The following is a 13,231-nucleotide window of genomic DNA, read 5'->3' as shown; positions in this document are numbered from 1 at the left end:
CACACACACACACACACACACACACACACACACACACACACACACACACACACACACACACACACACACACACCTTCTATTTCCAATTTCATAACAAGCTTAATTTTTTCTTCATTTCACTTCTTATTCACTTCTTATTCACTTCTTTCTCTCTCTCTCTCAAGCCTCTCACTCTCTCTCTCTCTCTCTCTCTCTCTCTCTCTCTCTCTCTCTCTCTCTCTCTCTCTCTCTCTCTCTCTCTCTCTCTCTCTCTCTCTCTCTCTCTCTCTCTCACTCACTCACTCACTCACTCACTCACTCACTCACTCACTCACACACACACACACACACACACACACACACACACACACACACACACCAAACCACCTTGAATCCTGAGTGTTAACAAGCAACCCACTGAACAAAGACCAAACACCACATTAGACCTTCAGCGTTACCACAAGCACCGACTGCAGTGATAACAACAATAACAGCACCAGCATCTACCTCTTGTTAATACTGCAGACACCACAGCCTAACACAGCCTGCCAGTCTACCACAGTGTACCTCTTCACAAGCACTACATGATCAAAAAGTAGCATAGACTAATGGTGAGACAACAAAAAGCTGTTATGTTTTATTTTATTCTCTTTTGTTAATATTTGAGAGGGTTTTCATAATGGCTAAGACAATATAATGCTATCTACTTTTCTATATATGGATTTTTGTTTGATTCTCTCTCTCCTAACTCCTTCAGTACTGGAACACATTTTTACCTTGAGATTTGTGTAGGATTAAACCATTTTATTGACATCAGGAAGGGTCTATGGAGGTCAGAAGAGTAATGGCCACAGTCTTCACTATCTTAATCCCCCCACCATAAGTTTCTGAAGATGTATAGTATCACCAAATTGTAAACAGAATGAATATGGAAACACGTTATGGTACTGAAGGGGTTAAGGTGTGTGAGGTGAAATATAATGCTATTCAGTTTTCTCTACGTGGATTTTTTGCTATCTGATTCTTTCTCTTAAGGTGTGAAAGTTTTTTTTTTTCCCAACATTCCTCCTTCCAGTCAGTTTGAGTTACCTTTTCAATGTGTGTCTGTTACCCTGTTCTTCCTCCACCAGAAGCTGATTATTAAGAGTTGAAATATAAGACATGTTTCAATTTTGTTAGTCTAAGTGTCTATGGATTGGCTTCCCCATTTGTCTCCTACTGAAAAAAATGATTCATGTTTTTCCTACTAAAACCACTTCCACTCACTCCCTGTACCGCACCAGTGTGAAGAATGCCTCAGTGGTGCTGCTACAATGAATACTACCTGGTTAACTCCACCACAACCCTCAACAAACATCAATCAACCTCCACCTATCATCACCACCATCACTGCCACTATCACTAACACACCTTCATTCCCTCACCACCATCATTACTAATTAAGAGACACCACAATGCCATGAAGTAAATAAAAAAAAGTTACCTGCATCAAAGAAAACTGACTAAGAATTACAACTAACAATTAAATCTAAAATTATCATATTAGTACCACCACCACCACCACCACCATCACTACTACTACTGTTACTACTACTACTACTTCTACTACAACTACCATAACCTTTCAAAACACCCTCAAACCACCACTACTACTACTACCAAGACCACCACCACCACCAACACCACTACAGGAGCCCAACAAACCAACATAACACCACCACCACCACCACCACACCTACCTTCCTCTCCACAGTGTTGGCCTTATCCCCCTCTGATGTGCCTGGGTCTGACGTGTCGGTGTCTGATATATCCGGGTCTATGGTGCACAGGCCAGGCTTGCGGGGGGGCTGCAGACACAGGCGGGGCGGAGCAGGGTGGGGGGAAGGGAGGATGGGGTCAAGCAAGCAGTGCACGTCAGCGGAAAGGGAGAAGGGTTGGGGTGTGTTGGGGAGGTGTGGTATGTGGGAAGGTAGCTAGTTCACCAGTTCACCAGCTAGTCTTCCCTCACCTCCTCCCCCTCCCAGTCCCCAGTACAGACTAAAGCAATACCGGACAGTGTCGGGGATATTCTTTTATACATATTTCTACAGTTCACACCTCTTTTTTTAGGGTTTTTTTTTATATACGTTGGTGTCAGCGAGTCATCCCGGCAACATGTGGATTGAGGTGACGTCCTGAGTGTGTGTGTGTTGGGACGTGCAGCTCTGAAGTTCATGTTGCCAGAGATGCGTGCCGAGACAGGGTAGGTTTGACAGGGTGTTGACATGGTATTGTAGTTAGGGCAGTTTGCTCTCACCACCCTAGCGTCTTGTACATCATTCACTAGCTGTACTACACGTTACTACTTTGTGTCTGTATATTGAGTTAGCAGTTTGTTTCTATACTGGTCTGTAAAACTACACATAACACTGCCTGGGAATGGTTACAACACACATCTACATTTTTTTTTCATTTTCCTCTGCTGCTACGATGCTACACAAGCCACACCAAACTAGACAAGGAAGACTGTGTATACTATGTCCATATAATCCTAGTCAGGCCACTATGGAATGTTCTCCAGTATGCAAAATAGATGCAAGTTGGCTGGTAAAAAATATAATAATCGAACACAATTCTCGCGGTAAGCAAAGAGCGGCTGGTTCAAATTGAGGGGACTCAAAACAAGGCACTTTGGGAGCACGTAATAGCCACAGCACGCGCCACAACACAGCAGCAGCAGTATGGGTGCAGCGTTGATGGTAACGCGAGGCTGCTGCTGTGGGTGGGTATGGCGGGCTGTGTGGAGCTAAGATGTTAAAGCAAGCTGGGGGCAGGAAGACAAACAGTATTAGTCAGGACGCCACAGCATGACAGGTTTGTTTCTCCTGGCGTCATTTAAGAAAGTTTGTCTTGCTTCACACACACACACCAGCACCTCCGAGGCTGGTCAGTTATGCCATCTTGCTACCCTTCACTTAGAAAGACACGTGCTGATGACATCCCCTGCCACTCCTAGTCTGTGATTAAAAGTTTATTTCTCTGATCTAATTCACCTTAACATCACAAGGCTATGTATCTCTCAGCATAGATCAAGTTCCAAGTTTCCTCTGACAGTTTAACACAATGGCAAGACAACCACACAGTCACAATAAAGTTTTTAATCCCCACTTGTGAAACGCTCTGAATTTTATGACACCCAGACAAGCGATAACAGTGATGAGTTGGCCCTACACCACCACAACACCCTGCCACTTGCATTACTGTAGCTACATTAAAAAAGGAATATTTGTGCTTTTATGACAAGTTGGTACTGGAAGCCTGCACTGCGATATCACAACAGTCCAAGGGTTAGTGTCCGGCATCACACAGATCACACATGCATTTCTTTAACTCCACCGTGGGATTGAGTCAGGCTCGCAGCGCACCACCTAACATGAAATACTGATGCACTTTTTACTGTATACTGTTTACATACACATCCTCCAATTCTGAATAATCTTCCTAGCTTTCTCGATGGAGGCTTGAAATATATAAAGCTTTTTCTTTTATATTTTCCTTTTTTTTTTAACCCCCACTGATAAACACCTAATGCCTGTATATATGTGTGTGTGCGTGTGTGTAGGTGTGGGCAGTGGGTGAGGACACACACACTAAGGGGCAGCACTGTCTATCAGGTTGCCAACTCTTGTCGTGGGGCTAACAGAGAGATAAGAGGATTGGGTCAGCACTCATGGTGCCTCGCCGGACCAGTACTGGAAGGGGGGTGGCTGTGTTTATGCTCCTACTGGGCCAAAACGGAACAGGAAGGACACAACACAACACGGGAGAGAAGACGAAGAGGTTTTAGTCCTGGTGATGATGCGTTTGGGTGTTATGATGATGCGAGAGACAAAGATAATGATAAAAGGGTGAGGATGAGAAGAAAATAATAAGAGAGATGGTTTTTGGATGTGATGATGCAGGAAGTGGAAATAATAAGGGCAAAGATATGAAGAAAGATGAAAAGAGTGAGGATGGAAACAAAATAAAGAGAGAAGGTTTTGGGGGGTTGTGATGATGCAGGAAGCAAAAATAATAATGACAAGGATATGAAGAAAGATGAAAAATGAGGAAGGAAACAAAAGTAATGAGGGAATAGGTGAGTTTGAGTGTTGTCAGCATGAAGTAGTGAAAATAATAAGGGAGAGACAAAGATATGAAGAAAGATGAACAAGGAAACTCAATATGGCAGGAAATTTAAGAAAACTCAGAATATAAAGGGAAAGAAAATGAAGTTGTAGCTAAAAGTGAACAAATAATGAGAATGAGTAAAAAAAAAAAAAAGGCACCAAGAGCAAAGATGAATTAAATATTGACGTCACCTGAAAATTTTGTGGTTTGGTGCCTTAGATAGTCAGATAAAAAAAAAACAAATCAAATAAATCAAATCAATATAAAAACAAATGAATAAATAAACTACACATTATACATTTATACACAAATTTAGTGCCAATTGTCAATATAATATAGAAACAACCTTACAGTACAATATATTCTTAAATTTAGCATCCATTCCAGTGCCAGAAGTAAAAATCAAACATTATCTACTACTATAAATTTGAGTATCATAATTTACTGCTCTCTTTGTGGCTCCAGTCAATATAGCAATGCAAACCAATAGTGGTAGTAACAGCAGGAACACTGGGACAAGCAGGGCCAAATCATCACAGTGGAAGGAAGGAAGAAAAGGAAAGATAGAAGGAAGAAGGAAAAAAGGAAAGAAGAAAGGAGGGAAGAAGAAGGAAAGAAGGGAGGATGAAGGGAAGAATAGCAAGGAAGGAAGGAAGGAAGGAAGGAAAGTAAGAGATAAATTGGACAAAACCAGATAACAAAACAAGGAAGGAGAGAATGAGGGAAAGAAAAAAAAAGTAAGGAGTAAAGGATAATATGAATGAATGAGGGAGAGAAGGGAGGAAGTTAGTGAAGGAAGGCACAAAGGAAGGAAGAGAAAAAAAAAAAAAAAAAAAAAAAAAAAAAAAAAATTATAAAGATTGAAGGAAGGAAAGGAGTGACGAATGAAAGGAAAAAAAGTGATGAAAAAGAATAAAAAAAAAAAGAAGAGATGATAAAATAGAGAAACAAGACCAAGACACACACTTTAAGCTTTCCTGGCACTCAAAACTAACTAAACCACAAGACATGAAGGCCAGGAGTGAAAAAAAAAAAAGATCAAATCAATAAATAGATAAATAAGGTCTATTCTATTAACCAGGCAGATAAGTTCCATTCGGTAAAATTGTATGAATGAACCAAACTCCAACAATGCAAACTTATGGAATGTCACGCTAGATTTAACTGTTTGGGAGCGGAAAGGGGTCAGTCATTAAGGAAAAAGTTAAATTGAAACTATCACTATTAAAATCATGGAAAGCAATCCTACTCTCTCTCTCTCTCTCTCTCTAAAAAAAAAATAAATAAATAAAAAATATAAATAAATAAACATAATAATAAAAAAAATTGAGGTATGTAAATTGAAACTATCACTATTAAAATTATTCAAAGCAAACCTACCCACTCTCTCTCTCTCTCTCTCTCTCTCTCTCGGTATTAAATAAAGCAGTTTTTCTTATTTTCTATGGTACAATCATCCTTCATTATCCATTTTCTCTCCACAGTTTTATGAGGCAGGAATGAAAGACAGTCAAAACACACTCACTACTTTTTATCTCTATTTTTTTTCTATTTCTCTGATAAATTTTAATAGTTGTAAATTTGTGTTTGCTGTTTTGTTTTATTTGAAAGTTTGTGATCTTCAGAGGGGTTTAAAAAGGGAGGTACAGTACTTATTTTCCAAGGGTGTGGCTGTTACTTCTCTGGATAATGAGGGACCAATGCATATCAAAATTTCTGTATACACAAAAATAAATAAATAAATAACAAAAAGGAAAAATTAATATACTCACATCATCACTACTACCACCACCACCACCACAGTGACAAGCCCTATTGCAGCCTATCACAGTTACTTATAGTCTGTTATTCTACACACATTCTAAACTGTCTATTTCATCAAACAGTTAGTAGTCAGTTAATTTATCTCGTCTATCTTGACTGTGTTTGGCGTATGTTTGACTTTTTCCCTTCAATCCCTAGCATCTTCAGTTTTTTTTTCATCATTATTATTTTTTTTTTTTCCTCTCCTATTTTTGCTACTCATGATCTCTGGTATTTTCAATGTTTTTTTTTTTTTTTTTCCTGTTTTTATTCCATGTAGCAATTCTTTCCCTCAATCTTTAGCATCTTCATTTTTTTTTTTTTACCCAATTTTTGCTACCCATGATCTCTTTTGGCACCCTCAATGTTTGTTTCTTGTCCCTTTTTTTTTCCCCCATTTAGCTCTTCCTTCCCTCAATCTCTAGCATCTTCAGTCTTTTCTCCACATTTCAGCTACTATTTCCCATTCACTCTTTCCATTACCACTAGTCTGAGTCACAAAAACACACAGGAAACATCACTTAAGTCTTGCAACAGTCAACATTCACTATGACAGGTTCCCCACAGCTTACTGACAACCAAACACAGCCCACCAAACTAGTGAACTAACTCTCCTTGCCTCACACACTGCCTATCAAACTAATGCATCCTTGTTAACTATTCTTGCCTCATATAACACACTAAACTAATGAACTAACTCTCCTTGCTTCCTTGTTAACTCTCCTTGTCTCGCACACAGCACAGAGGCACCCTAACACAGTAAACTTGGTCTAACACACACCTACATACTTGCTCACTCCACTCACCTCACCCACCCACCCGTCCCTCCCTTCCAGACACTCAAAACACCAAGGAGTAAATAGAAACTTTGCCGACGTAAAGACCAAGTTCTGTTTTGGTTTTGTTTGGTGTGTGAGAGAGATGAGCGACGTTTGTACATACATCCATCCAGTCGCTGCTTCCTGTATTTTGCCAAGTGATTGTTGTTGTTTTTCTTGTTTTTCTTTTTATTTATGATAATCTTTTTTTAATGGTAACTTTTTTTTTTGCTTATGATAATTGTCATTTTTTTTTTTTTTTTTTTTTTGATAATTGTGATTTCCTATTTATTCATTTCTGAGTGATGATTAAGTGGTTCTATTTCCATTTATTTGTTTCTAACAGCAGGGACAAATGCTCTTGAGAAACTACATACCTTATTATCTCTTGTGACCTTTAAAATTCATTATGATGACGCTATTTGGGTTTTTAGTGACAGATTTACAAGATTTCTATTACCAACACGAGAACCACTCTTGAGAAATTGGCATTCGAAAATCATAGTAGTGAAATAACAATGATTTTTAAGGATATTTTCTAGTTTTAATGAGATATCTATGATATTAACCACAGAAATACTCTTGACAAACTGGCTTATCATCTCTGTGACCTTGGAATATTATAGCAGTGAAATTGAAACGGCTTTTAAGGATGTTTTTTACAGTTCTAGGGACAAATTAATAAGATTTCTTTGTTATTAGTCGGAGAAACACTCTTAAAAAACTGGTTAATCATCTCTGTGGCCTTGAGAAACAGCCATGGTGAGCGAGCGGAGTGTCTCTCAATACATGGCAGTGACTGGATGCATGTAATAACTGTTGCTCTCTTGAATGGTGGACAAATAGATGTGGTAACTGTACAAAGACCACAAATTGAAAGGGTGAGTCATCATATCAAACTGTGGAGTGTCAAAGTGAAGACCAAAGAGAAAGAAAACATTACAAAAGTGAGACAAAAATAAGGTAATAAAAAGTGTGTACATCAAAGTTACATAAAGAAAATGAAGCGGTTGGTTGATAGGGTGAAAATTAAAAGGAAAAAGGGTGAAAGGGAAAGGAAAAGGGAGAGAAAGAGAAAGATAAGATAAGGATAAGAGTGAAAACTAAAGGGAAAAGGGAAAGAGAAAGGGGAAAAAGGGAAAGAGGAGAAAGATAAAGAGACAAAGGGACATAACAAAAGTGTGATAAAATGTAGATAAAAGTTAGAGAAAAGAAATCGAGCAGTGAGTTTATAAAGGTAAAAATTGATTGGAGAGAGAGAGAGAGAGAGAGAGAGAGAGAGAGAGAGAGAGAGAGAGAGAGAGAGAGAGAGAGAGAGAGAGAGAGAGAGAGAGAGAGAGAGAGAGTACAAAACAGATAAATAAATAAACAAATACAACAATAAATAAATAAATTAAACAAAAAGAAAAAAAATCTGACAGAAGAATAGCAACGTATTAAAACAACATTGAAATTAGAAAGTGTTAGTATCAGTTGACCTTTCCAAAACACAGAGAGGTTACCAAATAGACCACCAATGAGAGGCAGGCAGACTTCAGACCACGAGCCACTGACAAGACCAATTGAGAGAACAAGAACACAAAGAACATGTAACAGACTTAATAATGTTATGTACACCCTCACAAAGTCAAAATATAAAGAGAACTGATTGTGTTATCAACTTCTACATCACATCTTTACTTTCAAGACTCAAATTTAAGTTCTCTGGGTTGTTAAGGGTGTTTTTAAGATTCTAGTGACAGATTAACATGATTTCTGTGCTATTAACAAACATTTCTCTATCACAAACTACATTTAAGACTCTAATTCAAATTTCTCAGGTTTTTAAGGGTGTTTTTCATGGTTCTAGTGACAGATTAACATGATTTCTGTGTTATTAACAGAAGAACACCTTGAAAACACAGCTTGTCATGTCTGTGGCCTTTGAAAACAGACCAAAGCATTTTTCAAGGATGTTTTTACAGTTCTAGTGACAGATTAACAAGATTTCTGTGCTAGTAACATGAGGAACACCCTTGAAAACTTAACTTGTCGTCCCTGTGGCCTTTGAAAACAGTCGCGGCAAGAGAACAAAGCGTTTTCTCATCGTCGTAACACAAAGCTGCCCAAATCTCAATGGCTTTCTTTCCTTTCTCCTTTCTTTTCCTCGCACGCCAAACTGTTTCCTCACCTTCCTCCAACACTCTCGGGGAAATAGCTAACAGTTGCTTGCGAGGAAAAACAAACAAGACGCAAGTGAAAGAAATATAAAAAACATCACCACATAGTACCAGAACCTCAAATATTTGGTGTTGCTGGTGTTGAGTGGTATTTTAGGGTGTTTTGGGGATATGGTGTTGAGAAAGGGGTGTTTGTGGTGTTGTTGGGGTGTTTTGGGATGTTCTGGGAGTGTTAGCAGGTGTGGTGTTGAGAAATAGGGTGCTGCAGTGTTGATGGGGTGTTTTAGGGGTGTTTTGGAGGTGTGGTGTTGAGGAAAGGGTGTTTGATGGTATTGATGTGGTGTTTTGGTGGTGTCTTGGGACTTTTATGCATGTGTGGTGTTGAGAAAATGGTGTTTGTAGTGTTGACTGGTGTTTTAAGTGTGTTTTGGGGGTGTTGTGTTCAGAAAAGTGTGTTTGTGGTGTTGACAGGGTGTTCTTAAGGTGTTGAGGTGGTGGTGGTGTTTTGTTGATGTTGCTGGTGTCTGGTGGTGTTACATGGTATTGATGGGGTGTTTTGGGAGTGTTATGCAAGTGTGGTGTTGAGAAAAGGGTGTTTGTGGTGTTGCTTGGGTGTTTGGTGAGATGTTCTTGAGGTGGTGGTGGTATTTCATAAGGTGTTGCAAACATGTAGTGTGAAAGAACATGTGTGTGAAGGCATTTTGGTGGTATTTTGAGTGTTGCATAGGTGTGGTGTTGAAAAAAGGCTGTTCTGGTGTTGCCTCAGTGTTTGGCAGAGTGTTTCTCAGGTGTAATGTGAAAGAGCAAATGTCTGATAGTGTAGAGGTGTTGAGGGTGTTTTCCATGGGGTCCAGTGCCCTATACATTATAACAGTGGTGGTGGTGATGTGCTGGGGGACTGGGGAGGTGCTGGGGGTGTATCACATGCCAAAGGAAACACACAGATGCTCTTCAACTAATGCCATTCTGTGTTGCTCATTCCTCATTCCTCTACCAGTTCACTAGCTCATTCTAGACACACAGCAAAGTCAGGTACCATGCAAGGATTAGCTCATCATCCCCTCTACTGCTGGGACGCATCTTTACCATGAGTTTTGGGTGTGATTAAACGATTCTGTTCTAGCAAGGGACTATAGACAGAAGATTAATGGCCAGTCTTCACTATTTTAATCCCCACGTTTTTGAAGTTGTACACAATCAGAATAGTAAGCAGAATAAAAATGAAAATGCATACAAAAGGGGTTAATAGTGATTTTTGATGGAGTTTATAATGATTAGTGGTTCCTTTTCCTTCCCTTATTTCTTTCTTCTTAGTGCGTATTGAAATGTCAGATAGCCAGGTTAATGTAGCTGTGTTTACTTGTTAGTTGTGGCCAGAAATCTCATAATCTGAATGTAATAAGCGTGTTTTGATGCTTTTTTTAATGTTGATTTTACAATAATTTTTCTTGTTTAAATCTTCCTTTTGGTGTGTATTGAGAGATCAGATACACAGGTTAAGGTAGCAGTGTTTAGTTGTGGCCAGAAATCTAGTAATCTGGATGTAATAAGTGAAGTTTGATATTTTCTTAAATGTTGACTATTTTATGATCATTTTTCTCATTTAAATCTTCCTTTTGGTGTGTATTGAAGAGTCAGTTACACAGGTTAAGGTAGCAGTGTTTAGTTGTGGCCAGAAGTCTTGTAATTTGAGTGACGAGAATTTTGATCTGTTTCATAATGTTACTGCTGCCATATGACCCTTGTGGTGCCCTTCTTTTTTTTTTAATCTTTCGTGGTGCATATTGAAAACCCAGGCAGCAACATATAGCAGCCATCTTGTAACTCGACACTCCCTAGCAGTATATAGCAGCCAGAAATCTTGTAACTTGACCCTCCCTTCCACTGCCTGTTTATTTTTCTTCACCCTTACATCCCTTGAATTCCTGCCACCCTACTGTGTTTATTCTCCTTCAGTCTTAATCCTCTGACCTCCTGCTAACTCACTGTTTATTGTTCTTCAGTCTTACATCCCCTGACCTCCTGCAACCCATTGTGTTTTTCTCCTTCAGTCTTAATCCTCTGAACTCCTGCTAGCCCATTGTATTCATTGTTCTTCAGTCTTACATCCTTTGCCCTCCTGCCACCCCACTGTTTCTTGTTCTCCAGTCTTCCATCCTCTGAGTTGCCACCCATTCACTTCCAGGTTTGTGATGAGTCAGGCAGCACACAAGGATTCACAGTGAACAATTTACGTAAAAAGAATATTTGTATCTTTGCTCTGCATTTCAGTACCCTTTTTTTGCTGTGTGTCATTGCTCTGCACCATCGCCTCATTGTGGTGTGTGGCGTGTAAAGCTTGCTAGTGATGCTGACACTGTACCACACAAACACCACTAAACACACACCAAATGAGACAAACACTCCAGAACACAAGAACAAGACAAACTGCTAAAAAAATCCACTAACACGTAGAACTAAAAAGAAGCAAGTTTCCGTTCTCAGCCATGAACTTGTCAATCAATCATAGCGGACACACATTGTAGGCGACTCTATGACTACTAACGGTGCTGCTATGGATGCACACCTGGTCTATGTCATGCCCCAAACACACACACACACACACTCCCTAAGTCACACATGCACTGGTAACTAATGCTCTATCCGTAGGCATTCCAGAACACATTATTTTGTTTTATTTTTCTGTATTAGTGAGGTTGTTTTGTTAGGTTCGACCAGAGGGCTGATAGGGTTAAGTATTTACCTAGTTAGAGTTTTACAGGGCCTGATTACGCTCGTGGCCCTGTCCATATCTACATGTTTGTGTGTGTGTGTGTGTGTGTGTGTGTGTGTGTGTGTGTGTGTGTGTGTGTGTGTGTGTGTGTGTGTGTGTGTGTGTGTGTTTCTTTGATTCTGTAATTGTTTTGCATAGTATTCAGTTTATTTTCCCTATTCTTTCTTCTATTTTGTCTTTATCTAACTTTCTTCTTTGCTTTCTTTTTCGTTCACTCCTAACGGAGAACATGAGAAAGCAAGGAAAATATTAGAATGTGTTTTTTCTCTAATCCTTAATATTTTGTGTCCAATTCCGTTTTCTTTCACTCTCTGCTACCTTCCTCTTTGCCAATCGACAGAAACAACAGAAATAACGATGCATGTGTTCTAAAATGCCTCAGGAACATGGATCCCCCCCATACCCCAGTTCTCATTGGTGTGGGGAGAGGGTGGGCAGTCTCACTCACCCTCACCCAAAGCTGCATCTAACTCCTTTTCCATATTACTCCTTCCTTCATCATCCTCCTCTTAACATAATCTGATACTCTTTGTACAGCCTCTCAGATCCCTTCTATACCAACAAACACTTATATGAACCTTTAAAACCATCAAAAAATCCTCTACACATCACCAACTCTACCTTTCTTTCATCTTAGTCCTTTAAAACCCTTAAAAATAATCTAACACCCTTAAAAAATAGTCTAACATCCTTTTACGTCCACTTACATCCTCCTCAAACCCTTAAAACATAACCCAACACTCTTTTCCTTGCACTTATAGCCTCTGCAAACCCTTAAAATGTAATCCAACCCTTTTTTACCTTCACTTACAGCCTCTTCAACCCCTTAAAATATAACTAACACGCTTACAACTTCTTCAATCCCTTAAAACACAGTCTAACACCCTTTTTTACCTTCACTTACTCTGCAATCCTCCACACACAATCTGCTTCACCCTTACACATCACCCTTACCATCCCAGCCTCACCTTGCCCCTGCCTGCCTGCTCACCTTAGACATAGCTGCATTCTGGGCACTCTGTTGTAGGTTCCAGTAAGCCGGCTGAGTGCTGGAATCTGTGGGGACTTGAACAGGCAGCCCAGCACTCTTTTGAGCCTTTGTGAGTTCATGCTCTAGTTGTATTACCTGTAGAAGAGAGGTGAGGGTTGTGTGAAGAGAGGGTTAAAAGTTGCGTCTGTATTCAAAACGCTTTGCTCTCTCACCACCAAATTTATCAAGGCCACAGAGATGACTAGCTGGGTTTTCAAGACAGTTTTGACTTATGATAAACTAAAAATCTTGCCAATCCATCACAAGAACCATAAAAAAAAACTTAAAAACATGAGTATCTTTAACTGGAGCCTTTGGAAAGTAGTGTGTGTTACTGACCCGATCCTTGAGAGCCTTGACGAGGGCATTGTAGTGGGAGTCCTTGTCCTCCAACTGGGTGATATGATACTCCTCTCTATGCAGGAAGTCCCTCTCCCTTCCCTGGTACTCTGCAGAACCCACCACCACAGCAGGGAACAGCCACAGAGGGGAGGAAATGGGAGCGTCATTATTATTGCTA

General features: G+C 39.6%; 1 protein-coding gene across 1 annotated transcript in view; it reads right to left on the bottom strand.

Annotated features, from left to right (window-relative positions):
* Window positions 1-13,231, bottom strand: part of LOC123499582 — a 109,537-nt gene that overhangs the window by 18,451 nt on the left and 77,855 nt on the right. Inside the window, 3 exon segments of the mRNA XM_045247765.1 lie at window positions 1,719-1,826; window positions 12,673-12,807; window positions 13,051-13,160. Coding sequence (XP_045103700.1) covers window positions 1,719-1,826; window positions 12,673-12,807; window positions 13,051-13,160 — 353 coding nt within the window.

This window comes from Portunus trituberculatus, chromosome 8 (genome assembly GCF_017591435.1).
Source record: "Portunus trituberculatus isolate SZX2019 chromosome 8, ASM1759143v1, whole genome shotgun sequence".
In the NCBI taxonomy this organism is placed as follows: Eukaryota; Metazoa; Arthropoda; class Malacostraca; order Decapoda; family Portunidae; genus Portunus; species Portunus trituberculatus.
The sequence above is the reverse complement of the archived record's forward strand: the minus strand, read 5'-3'. Positions and strand labels throughout refer to the sequence as shown.